The following is a 20,514-nucleotide window of genomic DNA, read 5'->3' on the forward strand; positions in this document are numbered from 1 at the left end:
ATTGCCAGATTCACCAAAGTTGAAATGAAGGAAAAGATCTTAAGGGAAGCCAGAGAAAAAGGTCGGGTTACCCACAAAGGGAAGCCCATCAGACTAACAGCAGATCTCTCGGCAGAAACTCTACAAGCCAGAAGAGAGTGGGGGCCAATATTCAACATTCTTAAAGAAAAGAATTTTAAACCCAGAATTTCATATCCAGCCAAACTAAGTTTCATAAGTGAAGGAGAAATAAAATCCTTTACAGATAAGCAAATGCTTAGAGATTTTGTCACCACCAGGCCTGCCTTACAAGAGACCCTGAAGGAAGCACTAAACATGGAAAGGAACAACCGGTACCAGCCATTGCAAAAACATGCCAAAATGTAAAGACCATCGAGGCTAGGAAGAAACTGCATCAACTAACGAGCAAAATAACCACTTAATATCATAATGGCAGGATCAAGTTCACACATAACAATCTTAACCTTAAATGTAAATGGACTAAATGCTCCGATTAAAAGACACAGACTGGCAAACTGGATAAAGAGTCAAGACCCATCAGTCTGCTGTATTCAGGAGACCCATCTCACATGCAGAGACATACGTAGGCTCAATATAAAGGGATGGAGGAAGATTTACCAAGCAAATGGAGAACAAAAAAAAGCGGGGGTTGCAATCCTAGTCTCTGATAAAACAGACTTTAAACCATCAAAGATCAAAAGAGACAAAGAAGGCCATTACATAATGGTAAAGGGATCAATTCAACAGGAAGAGCTAACTATCCTAAATATATATGCACCCAATACAGGAGCACCCAGATTCATAAAGCAAGTCCTTAGAGACTTACAAAGAGACTTAGACTCCCACACAATAATAATGGGAGACTTCAACGCTCCACTGTCAACATTAGACAGATCAACGAGACAGAAAGTTAACAAGGATATCCAGGAATTGAACTCATCTCTGCAGCAAGCAGACCTAATAGACATCTATAGAACTCTCCACCCCAAATCAACAGAATATACATTCTTCTCAGAAACACATCGCACTTATTCCAAAATTGACCACGTAATTGGAAGTAAAGCACTCCTCAGCAAATGTACAAGAACAGAAATTAGAACAAACTGTCTCTCAGACCACAGTGCAATCAAACTAGAACTCAGGACTAACAAACTCAATCAAAACCCGCTCAACTACATGGAAACTGAACAACCTGCTCCTGAATGACTACTGGGTACATAACGAAATGAAGGCAGAAATAAAGATGTTCTTTGAAACCAATGAGAACAAAGATACAACATACCAGAATCTCTGGGACACATTTAAAGCAGTGTGTAGAGGGAAATCTATAGCACTAAATGCCCACAAGAGAAAGCAGGAAAGATCTAAAATTGACACTCTAACATCGCAATTAAAAGAACTAGAGAAGCAAGAGCAAACACATTCGAAAGCTAGCAGAAGGCAAGAAATAACTAAGATCAGAGCAGAACTGAAGGAGATAGAGACACAAAAAACCCTCCAAAAAATCAATGAATCCAGGCGTTGGTTTTTTGAAAAGATCAACAAAATTGACAGACCACTAGCAAGACTAATAAAGAAGAAAAGAGAGAAGAATCAAATTGACGCAATTAAAAATGATAAAGGGGATATCACCACCAACCCCACAGAAATACAAACTACCATCAGAGAATACTATAAACACCTCTACGCAAATAAACTGGAAAATCTAGAAGAAATGGATAATTTCCTGGACACTTACACTCTTCCAAGACTAAACCAGGAAGAACTTGAATCCCTGAATAGACCAATAGCGGGCTCTGAAATTGAGGCAATAATTAATAGCCTGCCAACCAAAACAAGTCCAGGAAGAGATGGATTCACAGCTGAATTCTACCAGAGGTACAAGGAGGAGCTGGTACCATTCCTTCTGAAACTATTCCAATCAATAGAAAAAGAGGGAATCCTCCCTAATTCATTTTATGAGGCCAACATCATCCTGATACCAAAGCCTGGCAGAGACACAACAAAAAAAGAGAATTTTAGACCAATATCCCTGATGAACATCGATGCAAAAATCCTCAATAAAATACTGGCAAACCGGATTCAGCAACACATCAAAAAGCTTATCCACCATGATCAAGTGGGCTTCATCCCTGGGATGCAAGGCTGGTTCAACATTCGCAAATCAATAAACGTAATCCAGCATATAAACAGAACCAAAGACAAGAACCACATCATTATCTCAATAGATGCAGAAAAGGATTTTGACAAAATTCAACAGGCCTTCATGCTAAAAACGCTCAATAAATTCGGTATTGATGGAACGTACCTCAAAATAATAAGAGCTATTTATGACAAACCCACAGCCAATATCATACTGAATGGGCAAAAACTGGAAAAATTCCCTTTGAAAACTGGCACAAGACAGGGATGCCCTCTCTCACCACTCCTATTCAACATAGTGTTGGAAGTTCTGGCTAGGGCAATCAGGCAAGAGAAAGAAATCAAAGGGATTCAGTTAGGAAAAGAAGAAGTCAAATTGTCCCTGTTTGCAGATGACATGATTGTATATTTAGAAAACCCCATTGTCTCAGCCCAAAATCTCCTTAAGCTGATAAGCATCTTCAGCAAAGTCTCAGGATACAAAATTAATGTGCAAAAATCACAAGCATTCTTATACACCAGTAACAGTCAAACAGAGAGCCAAATCAGGAATGAACTTCCATTCACAATTGCTTCAAAGAGAATAAAATACCTAGGAATCCAACTTACAAGGGATGTAAAGGACTTCTTCAAGGAGAACTACAAACCACTGCTCAGTGAAATAAAAGAGGACACAAACAAATGGAAGAACATACCATGCTGATGGATAGGAAGAATGAATATCGTGAAAATGGCCATACTGCCCAAGGTAATTTATAGATTCAATGCCATCCCCATCAAGCTACCAATGAGCTTCTTCACAGAATTGGAAAAAACTGCTTTAAAGTTCATATGGAACCAAAAAAGAGCCTACATCTCCAAGACAATCCTAAGTCAAAAGAACAAAGCTGGAGGCATCACGCTACCTGACTTCAAACTATACTACAAGGCTACAGTAACCAAAACAGCATGGTACTGGTACCAAAACAGAGATATAGACCAATGGAACAGAACAGAGTCCTCAGAAATAATAACACACATCTACAGCCATCTGATCTTTGACAAACCTGAGAGAAACAAGAAATGGGGAAAGGGTTCCCTATTTAATAAATGGTGCTGGGAAAATTGGCTAGCCATAAGTAGAAAGCTGAAAACTGGATCCTTTCCTTACTCCTTATACGAAAATTAACTCAAGATGGATTAGAGACTTAAATGTTATACCTAATACCATAAAAATCCTAGAGGAAAACCTAGGTAGTACCATTCAGGACATAGGCATGGGCAAAGATTTCATGTCTAAAACACCAAAAGCAACAGCAGCAAAAGCAAAAATTGACAAATGGGATCTCATTAAACTAAAGAGCTTCTGCACAGCAAAAGAAACTACCGTCAGAGTGAACAGGCAACCTACAGAATGGGAGAAAATTTTTGCAATCTACTCATCTGACAAAGGGCTAATATCCAGAACCTACAAAGAACTCAAACAAATTTACAAGAAAAAAACAAACAACCCCATCAAAAAGTGGGCAAAGGATATGAACAGACATTTCTCAAAAGAAGACATTCATACAGCCAACAGACACATGAAAAAATGCTCATCATCACTGGCCATCAGAGAAATGCAAATCAAAACCACAATGAGATACCATCTCACAACAGTTAGAATGGCAATCATTCAAAAGTCAGGAAACAACAGGTGCTGGAGAGGATGTGGAGAAATAGGAACACTTTTACACTGTTGGTGGGATTGTAAACTAGTTCAACCATTATGGAAAACAGTATGGCGATTCCTCAAGGATCTAGAACTAGATGTACCATATGACCCAGCCATCCCATTACTGGGTATATACCCAAAGGATTATAAATTATGCTGCTATAAAGACACATGCACACGTATGTTTATTGCAGCACTATTCACAATAGCAAAGACTTGGAATCAACCCAAATGTCCATCAGTGACAGATTGGATTAAGAAAATGTGGCACATATACACCATGGATTACTATGCAGCCATAAAAAAGGATGAGTTTTTGTTCTTTGTAGGGACATGGATGCAGCTGGAAACCATCATTCTTAGCAAACTATCACAAGAACAGAAAACCAAACACCGCATGTTCTCACTTATAGGCGGGAACTGAACAATAAGATCACTTGGACTCGGGAAGGGGAACATCACACACCGGGGCCTATCATGGGGAGGGGGGACGGGGGAGGGATTGCACTGGGAGTTATACCTGATGTAAATGATGAGTTGATGGGTGCAGCACACCAACATGGCACAAGTATACATATGTAGCAAACCTGCACGTTGTGCACATGTACCCTACAACTTAAAGTTTAATAATAATAAATAAATTAAAAAAAAAAAAAAGAAAAGAAAATGTGGCACATATACACCATGGAATACTATGCAGCCATAAAAAAAGGATGAGTTTGTGTCCTTTGTAGGGACATGGATGCAGCTGGAAACCATCATTCTTAGCAAACTATTGCAAGATCAGAAAACCAAACACCGCATGTTCTCACTCATAGGTGGGAACTGAACAATGAGATCACTTGGACTCGGGAAGGGGAACATCACACACTGGGGCCTATCATGGGGAGGGGGGAGGGATGCGGGATTGCATTGGGAGTTACAGCTGATGTAAATGACGAGTTGATGGGTGCTGACGAGTTGATGGGTGCAGCACACCAACATGGCACAAGTATACATATGTAACAAACCTGCACATTATGCACATGTACCCTAGAACTTAAAGTATAATAATAATTAAAAATATATATATATATAAAACATTGATGCAAGAAATTGATGAGGTCACCAAAAAATGGAAAGATATTCTATATTCTTAAATTGCAAGAACCAATATTGTTAAAATGTCCCCACTACTCAAAGCAATGTACAGATTCAATGCACTCCCTATCAGAGTATCAATTACATTTTCACAGAAATAGAAAAACTATCGTAAAATTTATATCAAGCCACAAAAGACCCAGAATATCCAAAGCTATCCTGGGCAAAAAGAACAAAGCTGGAAGAATCACATTACCTGACTTTAAACTGTATCACAGAACTACAGTAACCAAAATAGCACAGTAGTCACATAAAAAAAGACACATAGACCAGTGGAACAGAATGAGAAATCCAGAAACAAATCCATACGTCTACAGTGAACTCATTTTTGACCAAGGTGCCAAGAACATACATTGGAAAAAGGGCAGTTTCGTCAACAAAAGGTGCAGGAAAAATTGGATATCCATATGCAGAAGAATAAAACTAGACTCCTGTCTTTTGTCATATACAAAAATCAAATTAAAATGGATTTACCACTTAAATCTGAGACCTCAAATTATTAAACTACTAAAAGAAAATGCTGTGGAAATTCTGCAGGATATTAGACTGGGCAAAGATTTCTTGAGTAGTACCTCATGAGCAGAGACCACCACAGGAAAAATGGACAAATGGGATCATATCAAGTTAAAAAGCTTTTGCACAACAAAGGAAACAATCAACAAAATAATGAAGAGGCAATCCACAGAATGGGAGAAAATACTTTTAAACTATCCATCTGACAAGGGATTAATAACTATTAATAGAATATACATGGAGTTCAAACAGCTCTATAGGAAAAAAAAGTAATAGTAATTTAATAATCTCATTTTAAAATGGGCAAAATATCTGAACAGACATTTCTCAAAAGAAGACATACAAATGCCTACCAGGGTTGTATTAGGGTTCTCTAGAGGGAAGGGACTAATAGGATAGAAGTATATATGAAAGGGAGTTTATTAAGGAGTATTGACTTACACAAATCACAAGGTGAAGTCCCACAATAGGTTGTCTGCAAGCTGAGAAGCAAGAAAGTCAGTTAGAGTCCCAAAACCTCAAAGGTAGGGAAGCCAACCTTCTCAGGCCTTCAGTCTGTGACTGAAGGCCTGAGAGCCCCTGGCAAACCACTGGTGTAAATCCAATAGTCCAAAAGCTGAAGAACTTGGAGTCTGATGTTCAAGGACAGGAAGCATCCAGCAAGGGAAAAAGATAAAGGCCAGAAGACTTAGCCAGTCTAGTCCTTCCACATTCCTCTCCCTGTTTTTATCCTAGCTGCACTGGCAGCTGATTAGATGGTGTCCACCCAGACTGAGGGTGGGTCTGGCTCTCCCAGTCCACTGACTCAAATGTTAATCTCCTTTGACAACACCCTCACAGACACACCCAGGAACAATACTTTGCATCCTTTAATACAGTAAAGTTGACACAAAACTAACCATCACACAGGTATACGAAAAAGTGTTTATTATCACTGATCATCAGGGAAATGCAAATCAAAGTGACAATGAGATATCATCTCACTTTAGTTAAAATGGCTTTTATCTAAAAGACAGGCAATAACAAATGTTGGCAAGGATACGGAGAAAAGGGAACCCTTGTACACTGTGGGAATGTAAATTAGTACAACCACTATGGAGAATAGTTTGGAGGTTCCTCAAAAAACCAAAAATAGAGCTACCATAAGATTCAGCAACTCCACTGTTAGGTATATACCCAAAAGGAAGGAAATCAGTATATTGAAGATGTATCTGCACTCTGTGTTTACTGCAGCACTATTCACAATAACCAAAATTTGGAAGCAACCCAAGTGTCTGTCAACAGATGAATGGATAAAGAAAATGTGGTATATATACAAAATGGAGTATTATTCGGCCATAAAAAAGAATGAGATCTTGTCATCTGCAACAACATGGATGGAACTGGAGGTCATTATGTTAAGCAAAAAAAAGCCAGGCACAAAAACACAAACTTCATATGTTCTCATTTATTTGTGGGAACTGAAATTCCCACAAATAAATTTCAAACTGAAATTTGAAGCTACTGAAATCATGGAGACAGACAGTAGAAGGATAATTACCAGAGGATAGGAGGAGTAGTGGAGAGAATGGGAGAGAGAGAAGAAGAAATAGTTAATGGGTACAAAAAACAGAATGAATAAGGTCTAGTATTTGATAGCTGAACGGGGTGACCATACTCAACAATAATTTAATTTTACATTTAAAAATAACTAAAAGATTATCATTGGATTATTTTTAACACAAAGGGTAAGTGCTTGAGGCTATGGATACCCCATTTACCTTGATGTGATTATTTTATATTGTATGCCTACATTAAAATATCTCATGTACCCCATAAATATATACACCTACTATGTATCTACAAAAATTAAAAACTAACAATATTTTTTAAAAGCATTAACCTTCTGAAGGAAGTCATGTCTTATATTTAAAAAAAGATAGGATATCTCTCTTGAAAAATAAAACGTGGCCGGGTGCGGTGGCTCAAGCCTGTAATCCCAGCACTTTGGGAGGCCGAGACGGGAGGATCACGAGGTCAGGAGATGGAGACCATCCTGGCTAACATGGTGAAATGCCGTCTCTACTAAAAATACAAAAAACTAGCCAGGCGAGGTGGCGGGCACCTGTAGTCCCAGCTACGTGGGAGGCTGAGGCAGGAGAATGGCGTAAACCTGGGAGGTGGAGCTTGCAGTGAGCTGAGATCCGGCCACTGCACTCTAGCCTGGGTGACAAAGCGAGACTCCGTCTCAAAAAAAAAAAAAAAAAAGAAAAAGAAAAAAAGAGAAATAAAACGTAAGGCCGGGCGCGGTGGCTCATGCCTGTAATCCCAGCACTTTGGGAGGCCGAGACAGGCGGATCACGAGGTCAGGAGATCGAGACCATCCGGGCCAACACAGTGAAACCCTGTCTCTACTAAAAATACAAAAAATTAGCTGGGTGTGGTGGCGGGGTCCAGCTGCTCAGGAGGCTGAGGCAGGAGAATGGTGTGAACCTGGCAGGCGGAGCTTGCAGTAAGCCGAGTCTGCGCCACTGTACTCTAGCCTGGGCAACAGAGCAAGACTCCATGTCAAAAATAAATAAATAAATAAATAAATAAATAAATAATAAAAGGTAAGGGAACCTGGGCATTCAAAAGTTTGATAATTTCCCAATGGTCATTTAGATTAGTCCATACACTTTTCCTTTTGATAATATTTTTATTAACTCTATAGGTACTGAGAGTTTAAAAAATTGTTGGCAGCTAAAATAAAGAAAATCTGCACTGGAATTAGCTTCTGCAGTAGATTACATTATATAACTTTTACTTTACTTTTGTTAAATGATTCAGTGCTTTAGAATTGCTATAGTTTTACCTCAAGGCTTTTCTTTATATGTTCAAGATGTATATTACAATTTTGCAGAATTTCAAGGACTCCTGCAGAAGTGGTTATTTGCAAAGCATTCTGTTTGTTTTGTATTTTTGACATTATTTTTTTCCACATGGAAATCACTTGAGAGAAAAGTTCTGTTTCTGCTGGGAGTTGCCTTTAGAAACAAAATTAGATGTCATTTTATTTTTTTGAAGGCACTATAATTAAAATCTATAATGTAATGCATTACCATGGAATACTGTTTGTTACAAAACATTTGATGTTAAATTTTATTGACAAATCATCAAAGATAGGTTTTAAGTGCCTATTATGTACAAGTGATGTACATGGTAAGAAATGGATAAATTAGACACAACAACCATCATTTAACAAGATTATACTTAGTATACAGTGGAAGACAGATATATAGAAATTCTACATAAGGTAAGTAGAAATAATTTGTGTCCTAAGAAATGTAATAAAACAAAGGGTTACTGACATTCTGGAGCAGAAATGGTATCTGCCAAGAGCTTCTTGGAGAAGACACTATTTAATCCGTGTTTTAAAGAAGTAGAGCTTTGATGTGAATAGAAGACACAGACGGCATTCAGCTTAGAAGCAAGAGTATAGAGGTATGTATAAAAACACTGAAGTTCTATTAATGGTTATCTCATCTTAGAGGATAAGAAAATGTAAGGGCCATGTCAGCCTTGGTATATAAATTTTCCTTTACAGAATATTATCATTATTTTCTCCCTTTGGAAAAGGGAAGCAAAACACACATGTGAGGTGATAAACCATTAATATATTTAGTTTTGTTTCTGCTGTTATTGGAATTGAATGAGGGAGATATTTTCTACAGTTATATAGTTGCATTCTTTCACTTTTTTTCTCTTCACCTATATTTCCTACCCCTCTCCCACCCTAGCCTCAACCTGATTCAAACTCCTCTTGGCTCTGAAGTTGAAGAGGGGAGGAATTTAGAGGGACTTTTTTTTTCTTAACTCAGCTAGTGTTACTGTGAATCCTCTTTTGCCTCTTGCATGCCCTCTGTCATGGCAGATATCCATAAGCTACATTGCTGGAGATTTCAGAGCACCCCAACAGGAACCTCTATATCGCAACCTCTTGGCGCTTGCCAGCTGACCTCTTACAACCATTCCTCAAGCTCCTGCTCTAAGTAATACACTTCTGGGACTCCCTTGTTCTGCCATTTTGGGGTGGAGATCTTCCAAGGTGGCTCTAGCTTGGAAACTCCTACTATGTCTGTCAGGATTTCTCAGTTTCTGCACTGTTGACATTTTGGACTACATAATTCTTTGTTTGGTGTGGGGGGTTGGGGGTAGGGAGAGGTTCTGGTGCATTGTAGAATGTTCAACAATATCCTGACCTATACCCATGAGATGCCAGTAGTATCCCCTCAGTTGTGACAAGTAAAAATGTTTCCAGACTGTGAAATGTCCCCTAGAGGTCAAAAAATCACCTCTGGTTGAAAACCACTGGTCTAAGATAACCATGTATTCTTGTACTTCTTCCTTGCCCTGTTATTAAAGGCTGCTTTAAAATTCAGAGAAGAGGCAAGCGCTAGTTTCTAATGTCCCTACACTCTAGGGAAATACATGTCAAAATCTCCCAAGAACCCTTCCACTATTATCCCATTCCCTATCTTGCATGATGGACCTAGAAGTTTTCTGTAGCTCAGCAAAAATCCTATCAAGGAGGAGACTTCAGTCTCACCTTCTCTTAAGTATCCTTCCAATGTCTCTGGGATGTCCTAGCACAGCCCTCATAGTTAGTTTGGAGCTCTGGTAAATGGCACTGCATTCTATACTCTCATATATTCCCTTTAGATAGTCTGCCCCTGTAATGCATCTCTTGTCCCATTCTTCTTCTTCATGCTTTTTCCCTGGTATCAGGGCTCATCATCCTGCTCCATTACTCAAAGGCAGATCCATTATAGACCCACTTTTTCTTTTCTTTAGATCTATTATATAGATGCCTTAAGAATCCTATAGTTGAAAATATCTTTTTCAACTTCAGAAAATCCTATAAAGGAACCATTTAGTGACACTTTAAACGCTCTTGCCAAGGATTCTGATCTTTAGTAAAAGGTAGTATTAAAGTTTAAACTTAAGGCTCAACGTTGTTGCATCCATAAGGACATACACCTTAGATACGTGGTTTCACCTTTGAGAACTTTCAGAACTACAGATCAATCAAATAAAAGAATCCCAAGCATTCATATAAGAAATATACATGTGTAACACATATAAGAAATATACATGTGTAACACAAATGGATATTGTTCCCCACAAAGCAAACTTATATTTAAACTGTTCCCTTTTGTAATCTAATGGCTTCACTTTGCCTCCAAAATAAAATACAAAATACTTGACATAATATTTTGCATTTATGTAAGCCTTATTACTTGACTTATTTTCTAAGCCTTATTACTTGACTATTGGTATAAAAATATAAAGAGCTAAGAAAGAATTGCTAATACATCATTATTGGCTGGGCACATTCACTCATGCCTGTAATCCCAGCACTTTGGGAGGCCGAGGCAGGTGGATCACTTGAGGTCAGGAGTTCAAGACCAGCCTGACCAACATGGTGAAACCCTGTCTCTACTAAACATACAAAAATTAGGTGGGCATGGTGGTGGGCACCTGCAATCCCAGCTAAAATGATATAATATTTTACACTTGTGTATTTATGTAGCAACTCTGGCTGTATTTTTTTTAAGATGTGGGGTTTCCCTACGTTGCCCAGGATGGCCTCAATATTATGACATAAGATTTTCCAGATTTTCCATTGCTATAATAGGCCTTTCAAATACACACCCAATGTTTTCCTACCTTATTTCAGAATGGCTGCTAAACTAGCTTGTATGATTTGCTATCAATAGTTTAAATTCTGCCTAATTTATTTGTCTCAACTTGGGCACCCTTAAGACCAATCACTTTAAAAAGTCAGAGGTCAATTAATTGGAATGGTATGGTGTTTTTTAAAGGTAGAATTTTTAACAATTGCCCAGGCCCTCTATTCTTCCATCTGGCACAAAGTAATAGTAATAAATTTATTTATTTATTATTTTTTTTTTCTTGAAACAGTGTCTCTCTGTGGTATGGATCAGGCTGGGGTGCCATCGTGCAGTCACAGCTCATTGCAGCCATGGCCTTCTGGGTCCAAGCCATCCTCTCACCTCAACCTCCCAAGTTGCTGGGTGGGACCACAGGCATGTGATACCAACCCTGGCTGGGTTTTTTTGTGTTTTTTTTAGACACGGGGTTTCCCTATGTTGCCCAGGATGATCTCAAACTCCTGTGCTCAGGTGATCTTGGCCTCTCAAAGTGTTGAGATTACAGGCATGAGCCATCACACTCAGCCTAAGAAATTCTTATTAATGTATGAATGCTACTAATAACATGTTTATGATTCACATCAAAACCACACTAGTATTCCAGAATGAAAGAGACACATAATATTGTAGTTTTGGGATTATAATGATGTATCTGATACTTTTTTTAAAATACAGAGCAATGCTCTGTCGCCCAGGCTGGAGCAGTGGCACAATCTTGGCTCACTGCAACCTCCACTTCCCAGGTTCAAGTGATTCTCCTGCCTCAGCCCCCCGAGTAGCTGGGATTGCAGGTGCCCACCACCATGCCCACCTAATTTTTGTATGTTTCGTAGAGACAGGGTTTCACCATGTTGGTCAGGCTGGTCTTGAACTCCTGACCTCAAGTGATCCACCTGCCTCGGCCTCCCAAAGTGCTGGGATTACAGGCGTGAGTGAATGTGCCCAGCCAATAATGATGTATTAACACTTCTTTCTTAGTTCTTTATATTTTTATACCAATAGTCAAGTAATAAGGTTTACAAAAATGTGCTTATAATCTTTTATGAAAGAAAAATAATAATGATTCAGCAAATTATACTCCTGTGTCTATAAGTAGGATAGGATAGCTTGACTGTTCATTGAAGAAATGATTTCTCAAGAATTAAAGAAAATAAATTACTCACAATGCATTTTTAACCCGTATATGGTATTTTACCTTCTTATTTCTGAAGAATGAAAGATTGGTTCAAGATAAAGCCAATTTCTTTGACAATTCATCCATTCCTCAAGGGTGTAAGAGAAGAGAGTCAAGTTTTGATCCCATTCATTCACAAGATCCTACAATGATAGAAACATATATACAAACACATCTAAATATATAAAATTCTTCTTTAAGAGTTACATAACAGAAACAGATCAAAGGTGATTATCAGTCATTGACATACAGAAAATAATTAATAGAAGGTCACATAAATGAATACAGATCTAATTATATTTAGTTGTAGGAGAGGTTTAAGATGTCCTGTTCATCCATTTGCTGTCATATTTATTATACAACAAGCAAATATTTTTGTAAAAGATTTGAGTAACACACATATACATGTAGAAATTAACATGTATGTCTAGCACTCAACACTTATTTCCTACTTCTTATCACAGAGGAAACATAACCAGAAATGTTATATGCATATTATTTCAGTCCTTTCTTTAAGCATAATTTCACATATAGATACACACACAATATCCCTAATGTATTATATAAATATAAATACAACCATATTATATATATTGTTTTATAACTTGCATTTCATAACAAATAATGTCTTCTAGAGAGGTTTTATGTCAGTACTTACACGTTTTCTTCACTATTTTAATGATTTCAGAAAATTCCATTGTATGGCTATAGTGTCTTTTTTCCAACTGCTATGTTTATTAAAATAATAGGAAAATAGTTAAAAATAAATTAATACTAAAAGGCTTATTTGGAAACCAGTGGACTTGCCCATCGCCTAACTCTCTGGCTCCTCATGGGGAACCATTTATAACTCATTTATATTTGACTTCTGGTACTTACCTCCATATTTCTTACTTTTTAACTTTATTTTATATTTCAATAGCTTTATTAAGGTATCACTGATACACAAGAAAGTGCACATACTTAAAGTATACAATTTTGTCCGTGCACGGTGGCTCACACCTGTAATCCCAGCACTTTGGGAAGATGAGGCGCGCAGATCACTTGAGGTCGGGAGTTTCAGACCAGCCTGGCCAACATGGTGAAACCCCATCTTCACTAAAAATACAACAACAACAACAACAACAACAACAACAACAAATTAGCCAGGCATGGTGGCAGGTGCCGGTAATCCCAGATACTCAGTAGGCAGAGACTGTGCCACTGCACTCCAGCCTGGGTGACAAAGCAAGACTCCATATCAAAAATAAATACATTAATTATACAATTCTATGAATTTTAACATGTTCTTCTACCTGTCAAATGATCACTACAATCAAGATAACAAACATATCCGTTACCCTGAAAGCGTTCTTTGTGTCCTGTTGGAATTCCTTCCTCCTATCCCTTCCTACCCCTACCACCAGGCAACCACTGATCTACTTTCTGAAACTATAGTTTGTATTTTCCAGAATTTTATATAAACAGAATCATACAACATGTATTCCCTTTGCTCTGACTTCTTTCACTTAGCATAATTATTTTGAGACTGATCCATATTGTTACCTATATCAATAGTTCATTCCCTTTTTCTGTATAACTTTTAGGTTCACGAGTATATGTGCAGATTATACAAGTAAATTGCACATCACAGGGATTTGGTATACAGGTTATTTTGTTACCCAGGTAATAACATAGCACACAGTAGGTAGCTTTTTTATCCTCACCCTTCTCCAACCCTCCACCCTCAAGTAGGCCCCAGTCTCTGTTGTTCCATTCTTTGTGTCCATGTGTACTCAATGTTTAGCTCCCATTTATGAGTGAGAACATGCAGTATTTGGTTTACTGTTCCTGTCTTAGTTTGCTTAGGAAAATGACCTCCATCTCCATCCAAGATGCTACAAAGAACATGATCTCATTCTTCTGGCTGCATAGTATCCCTTGGGGTATATATACCACATTTTCTTTATCCAGTTTACTGTTGATGGGCATTTAGGTTGATTCCACATCTTTGCTATTGTGAATAGTACTGTGATGAACATAAGTGTGCATGTGTCTTTATGATAGAACAATTTTATATTCCTTTGGGTATATACCCAATAATGGGATTACTAGGTTGAATGGTAGTTCTGTTTTAGGTACTTTGAGAAATCACCACACTAATTTACATTCCCATCAGCAATGTATAAGCATTCCCTTTTCTCTGCAACCTCACCAGCATCTGTTATTTTTTGACCTTTTAATAATAGCCATTCTGACTGGTGTGAGATGGTATCTTATTGTGGTTTTGATTGGTATTTCTCTCATGATTAGTGATGAGAAATGTTTCATATGCTTGTTGGCCATGTGTATGTCTTCTTTTGAAAAGTGTCTGTTCATGTCCTTTACCCACTTTTTAATGGAGTTGTTTGTTTTTTACCTGTAAATGTGTTTAAGTTCCTTATAGATTCCGGATATTATACCTTCATCAGATGCATAGTTTGCAAAAATTTTCTCCCATGCTATAGGTTGTCTGTTTACTCTGTTGATAGGTTTTTTGTTTTTTTTTTTTTTTCCTGTGCAGAAGCTCTCTAGTTTAATTAGGTCCCATTTGTCAATTTTTGTTTGTATTGCAGTGGCTTTTGGTGACTTTGTTATGAAATCTTTGCCTTGGCTCCTAGAATGGTATTTCCTAGGTTATTTTCCAGGGCTTTTACAGATTTAGGTTTTACAGTTAAGTATTTAATCCATGTTTAATTGATTTTTGTATATGTTGAAAGGAAGGGTTCCAGTTTCAATCTTCTGCATATGGCTAGCCAGTTATTCCATAGAATATAAAATTTTTCCCTGTGTCTTGTTTTCATCAACTTTGTCAAAGATCAGATTGTCATAGGTGTGTGGCTTTATTTCTGGGTTCTCTATTCTGTTCCACTGTTCTATGTGTCTGCTTTTGTACCAGTACCATGCTGTTTTGGTTACTGTAGCCTTGAAGTATAGTTTGAAGTTAGGTGATGTAATGCCTCCAGCTTTATTCTTTTGCTTAGTATTGACTTGGCTATTTGAGCTCTTTTTGGTTTCATATGAATTTTAAAACATTTTTCTAATTCTGTGAAGAATCTCATTGGTAGCATGATAAGAACAGCACTGAATCTGTAAAATGCTTTGGGCAGTATGGCCATTTTAGTAATATTGATTCTTCCTATCCATGAGCGTGGGATGGTTTTTTCTTTTGTTTGTGTCATCTCTGATTTCTTTGAGCAAGCTTTGTAATTCTTGTAAAGATGTTTCACTTTCCTGGTTTGCTGTATTCCTAGTATCATATTCTTTTTGTGGCTATTGTGAATGGGACTGATTCTTGATTTGGCTCTCAGGCTGGATGTTGTTGGTGTACAGAAATGCTACTGATTTTTGTACATTAACTTTGTATCCTGAAACTTTGCTGAAGTTGTTTATCAGATCTAGGAGCTTTTGTGCAGAAATATGTGGCATTTTCTAGGTAGAGAATCATATGGTCTACAAACTGAGACAGTTAGACTTCCTTTCTTCCTATTTGGATGCCTTTCATTTCTTTCTCTTCCCTAATTGCTCTGGCTAGAACTTCTAGCACTATGGTGAATAGGAGTGATGAGAGATAGAATCTTGGCTTCTTCTGATCTTCAAGGGGAATGCTTCCAGCTTTTGCTTATACAGTATGATGTTGGCTGTGGGTATGTCATATATGGCTTTTATTATTTTGAAGTATGTTCCTTGAAAGCCTAGTTTGTTGAGGGTTTTTAACATAAAGGAACATTGAATTTTATCAAAAGCTTTTTCTGCATCTATTGAGATAATCATGTGATTTTTGTTTTTAGTTCTGTCTATATGATAAATCACATTTATTCATTTGTGTATGTTGAGCCAGCTTTACATCCTAGGATAAAGTCTGCTTCATCAGAATGGCTTAGATTTTTTGATGTGCTGCTGGATTCAGTTTGCTAGTATTTTTATGTCCATGTTCGTCAAGGATATTGGCCTGAAGTTTTTTTTCATTGTGTTCTGCCAGGTTTTGGTATCAGGATGATTCTGGCATCACAGAATGAGTCACGGAGGAGTCCCTCCTCCTGAACTTTATGGAATCATTTCAGTAGGAATGGTACCAGCTCCTTTATACATCTGGTGGAATTTGGCTGTGATCTATTCTTGAGCTTTTTATTACATATTCAATTTTTGAACTCATTACTGGTCTGTTCAATGATTCAATTTCTTCCTGGTTCAGTCTTTGGAGGTTGTATGTGCCCAGAAATTCATCTCTTTCTTCTAGTGTTTCTAGTTTGTGTGCACAGTGGTGTTCATAGTAGTCACTGAAGGTTTCTTGTATTTCTGTCAGATCAGTGGTAATGTCCCCTTTGTCATTTATAATTGCGTTTATTTGGATCTTCTCTATTTTTTTCTTATGATTGTAGCTAGAAGTCTGTGTATCCTAATTTTTTCAAATTACCAACTCCTCAACTCAGTCTTTTGGATGGCTTTCCACACCTCAATTTCTTTCAGTTCAGCTCTGATTTGGATTATTTATTATCTTCTCCTAGCTTTGGGGTTGGTTTGCTCTTGTTTCTCTAATTCCTCTGGTTGTATTGTTAGGTTGTTAATTTGAGCTCTTTCTTTTTCATGTGGGAGTTTTAGATTGTTAATTTGAGCTCTTTCTTTTTCATGCGGGAGTTTAGTGCTATAAATTTCCCTGTTAACACTGCATTAGCTGTACCCCAGAGATCTGGTATGTTGTATATTTGTTCTCATTAGTTTCAAAGAATTTCTTAATTTCTCTCTGAATTTCATTATTTACCCAATAGTCATTCAGGATCAGGTTATTCAATTTCCATGTAATTGTATGGTTTTGAGAAATTTTCTTAGTATTGATTTCTATTTTTATTGCACTGTGGACTGAGAGTGTGGTTGGTATAATTTAACTATTTTAAGTTTGCTGAGAATTGTTTTCTGTGCCATGTACATAGGAGAAGAATGTACATTCTGTTGTTTTGGGGTGAAGAGTTCTGTAGATTTCTATTAGGTCCATTTGATCAAGTGCAAAGTTCAGGTCCTGAATATCTTTGTTAATTTTCTGCCTCAATAATCTGTCTAATACTGTTAGCAGGGCATTGAATTCTCTCACTATTATTGTGTCATTATCTAAGTCTCTTCCTAGGTCTTTAAGAACTTGCTTTATATATCTGTGTGCTCCTGTGTTGGGTGCATATATATTTAGAAGAGTTAGGTCTTCTTGTTGAATTGAACCTTTTACCATTATGTAAAGCCCTTCTTTGTCTTTTTTGATCTTTGTTGGTTTCTAAAGTCGCTTTTGTCTGAAATTAGAATAGCAACTCCTGCTTTTTTCTGTTTACTGTTTTCTTGGTAGATTTTTCTCCATGCTTTTCTTTGACCCTATGATGTCATTGCAGTTAAGATGGGTCTCTTGAAGACAGTACGTTATTGGGTCTTATTTATCCCACTTGCCACTCTTTGCCTTTTAATAGGGGTACACTGTTTACATTCAGGGTTAGTAGTGATATGTGTATATTTTATTCTGTCACTGTGTTGTTCGCTGGGTATTATTCAGACTTGATTGTGTAGTTGCTTTATAGTGTCAATTGTCTATGTATTTAAATGTGTATTTTAATGACCAGTAGCAGTCTTTCCTTTTCTTATTTAGTGCTCCCTTCAGGACCTCTTTTAAGGCAGGTTTGGTGGTAACAAATTCCCTCAGCATTTGCTTGTCCGAAAAGGATCTTATTTCTCCTTTGCTTATGAAATCTAATTTGGCTGGATATGAAAATCTTGGTCGGAATTTCTATTTTGTAAGAATTCTGAATGTAGGCCCCAATCTCTTTTGGTTTGTAGGGTTTCTACGGAGACGTCTGCTCTTAACCTCATAGGGTTTTCTTTGTAGAGCTGCCCCTTCTCTCTAGCTGACTTTAACATTTTTTCTCTTATTTCCAACTTGGAGAATCTGACGACTATGTGTCTTGGGGATGGTCATCTTGTACTGTATCTCACAGGGGTTCTCTGTGTTTCCTGAATTTGCGTGTTGGCCTCTAGTAAAGCTGAAGAAATTTTCATAAACAATATCCTGAAATATGTTTTCTAAGTTGTTTTCTTTCTCTGCCTCTCTTTCAGGAACACCAATGAGTCATAGATTTGATCTCTTTACATAATCCTATATTTCTTGAAGGTTTTGTTCACTCTTAATCTTTTTCCTTTATTTTTAATTTCCTTTTTAATGCCAAGTAGTATTCCAAAGTATATGTATACATGTATGATAATGCTTATCACTTACCTGTTGTACACTTGGGCTGTTTCCAGTTTTTACTGTTACAAATAAATCTGCTATGAACATTCCATTTACAAGTCTTTATATAAACCTAGCTTTCCTTTCTCTTGGGTAAATACCTAGGAGTGAAATAGCTGGATCATATGATAGATGTATTTTTAACTTTTTAAGTGCTTGTAACATTTTACATTCTGCACAGCAGTGTGTGAGAGTTCTAATTCCTGAATATCCACACCAACACTTGGGATGATCTTTTATTAGTCATTTCTTAAGGTGTGTAGTGGTATCTCATGATAGTACCATCTCCCTAAAGTAGTTAAACATCTTTTAATGTGTTCTTTTCCATTCATATATCCACTTTGGTAAAGTCTCTATTTTAATATTTTGCCCATTTCTTTACAGGATTATTTTGTTTTCTTATCATTGAATTTTGATAGTTCTTTATATATTCTGGATACAAGTCCTTTATCAGATGTATGCTTTACAAATATTTTCTCCCAGTCTCTGGTTTGTATTTTTGTTCACTTAAAAGTGTCTTTCTAGGAGCAAACATTTTTAATTTTGATGAAATCTAATACACAAATTTTCCTTCTACGGATAGTGTTTTGGTGCCATATTGAAGAAATCTGCATAAAGCAAGGTCACAAAAATATCTCTTATGTTTTTTTCTCATAGTTTCATAGTTTTAGGTTTTGCATTTAAGTCCATAATCCTTTTTTTGTGTTAAATGTTGTGTATGTTGTAAGATGTGGCTTAAGGGTTTTTTGTTTGTTTTGCATATGATTGTTTGATTATGTTAGCCCCATTTCTTTAAAAATTGGCTGGTTTAAGATGGCCGAATAGGAACAGCTCCAGTCTCCAAGTCCCAGCGCAAGCGACACAGAAGACCAGTGATTTCTGCATTTTCAACTGAGGTACTGGGTTCATCTCACTAGGGAGTGCCGGACAATCGGTGCTGGTCAGCTGCTGCAGCCCGACCAGTGAGAGCTGAAGCAGGGCGAGGCATCACTTCACCTGGGAAGTGCAAGGGGAAACGGAATCCCTTTTCCTAGCCAGGGGAACTGAGACACACAACACCTGGAAAATTGGGTAACTCCCACCCCAATACTGCGCTTTAAGCAAACAGGCACACCAGGAGATTATATCCAACACCTGGCAGGGAGGGTCCGACGCCCACGGAGCCTCCCTCCTTGCTAGCACAGCAGTCTGCGATCTAACTGCAAGGCAGCAGCGAGGCTGGGGGAGGGGTGCCCGCCATTGCTGAGGCTTAAGTAGGTAAACTAAGCCACTGGGAAGCTCGATCTGGGTGGGGCTCACAGCAGCTCAAGGAAACCTGCCTGTCTCTGTAGACTCCACCTCTGGGGACAGGGCACAGCTAAACAACCACCACCAAAAAAAAAAAAAAAGCAGTAGAAACCTCTGCAGACACAAAGGACTCTGTCTGACAGCTTTGAAGAGAGCAGTGGATCTCCCAACACGGAGGTTGAGATCTGAGAAGGGACAGACTGCCTGCTCAAGTGGGTCCCTGACCCCTGAGTAGCCTAACTGGGAGACATACCCCACTAGGGGCAGTCTGACACCCCACACCTCACAGGGCGGAGTACACCCCTGAGAGGAAGGCTCCAAAGAAGAATCAGACAAGTACACTCGCTCTTCAGCAATTTTCTATCTTCTGCAGCCTCTGCTGCTGACACCCAGGCAAACAGGGTCTGGAGTGGACCTCAAGCAATCTCCAACAGACCTACAGCTGAGGGTCCTGACTGTTAGAAGGAAAACTATCAAACAGGAAGGACACCTACACCAAAACCCCATCAGTACGTAACCATCATCATCAAAGACCAGAGGCAGATAAAACCACAAAGATGGGGAAAAAGCAGGGCAGAAAAGCTGGAAATTC

General features: G+C 37.9%; 1 protein-coding gene across 1 annotated transcript in view; it reads right to left on the bottom strand.

Moving 5' to 3' along the window:
- DNAH14 (dynein axonemal heavy chain 14) overlaps positions 1-20,514 on the bottom strand; it is a 528,962-nt gene that overhangs the window by 350,629 nt on the left and 157,819 nt on the right. The window contains exons 22-23 of the mRNA XM_073011492.1: positions 12,377-12,498; positions 8,322-8,493 (exon numbers count right to left, since the gene is read on the bottom strand). Of these exons, the coding sequence (XP_072867593.1) occupies positions 8,322-8,493; positions 12,377-12,498 (294 nt within the window). The remainder of the gene's footprint in view (positions 1-8,321; positions 8,494-12,376; positions 12,499-20,514) is intronic.

The sequence above is a fragment of the Chlorocebus sabaeus genome, chromosome 25, assembly GCF_047675955.1.
Source record: "Chlorocebus sabaeus isolate Y175 chromosome 25, mChlSab1.0.hap1, whole genome shotgun sequence".
Classification (NCBI taxonomy): domain Eukaryota; kingdom Metazoa; phylum Chordata; class Mammalia; order Primates; family Cercopithecidae; genus Chlorocebus; species Chlorocebus sabaeus.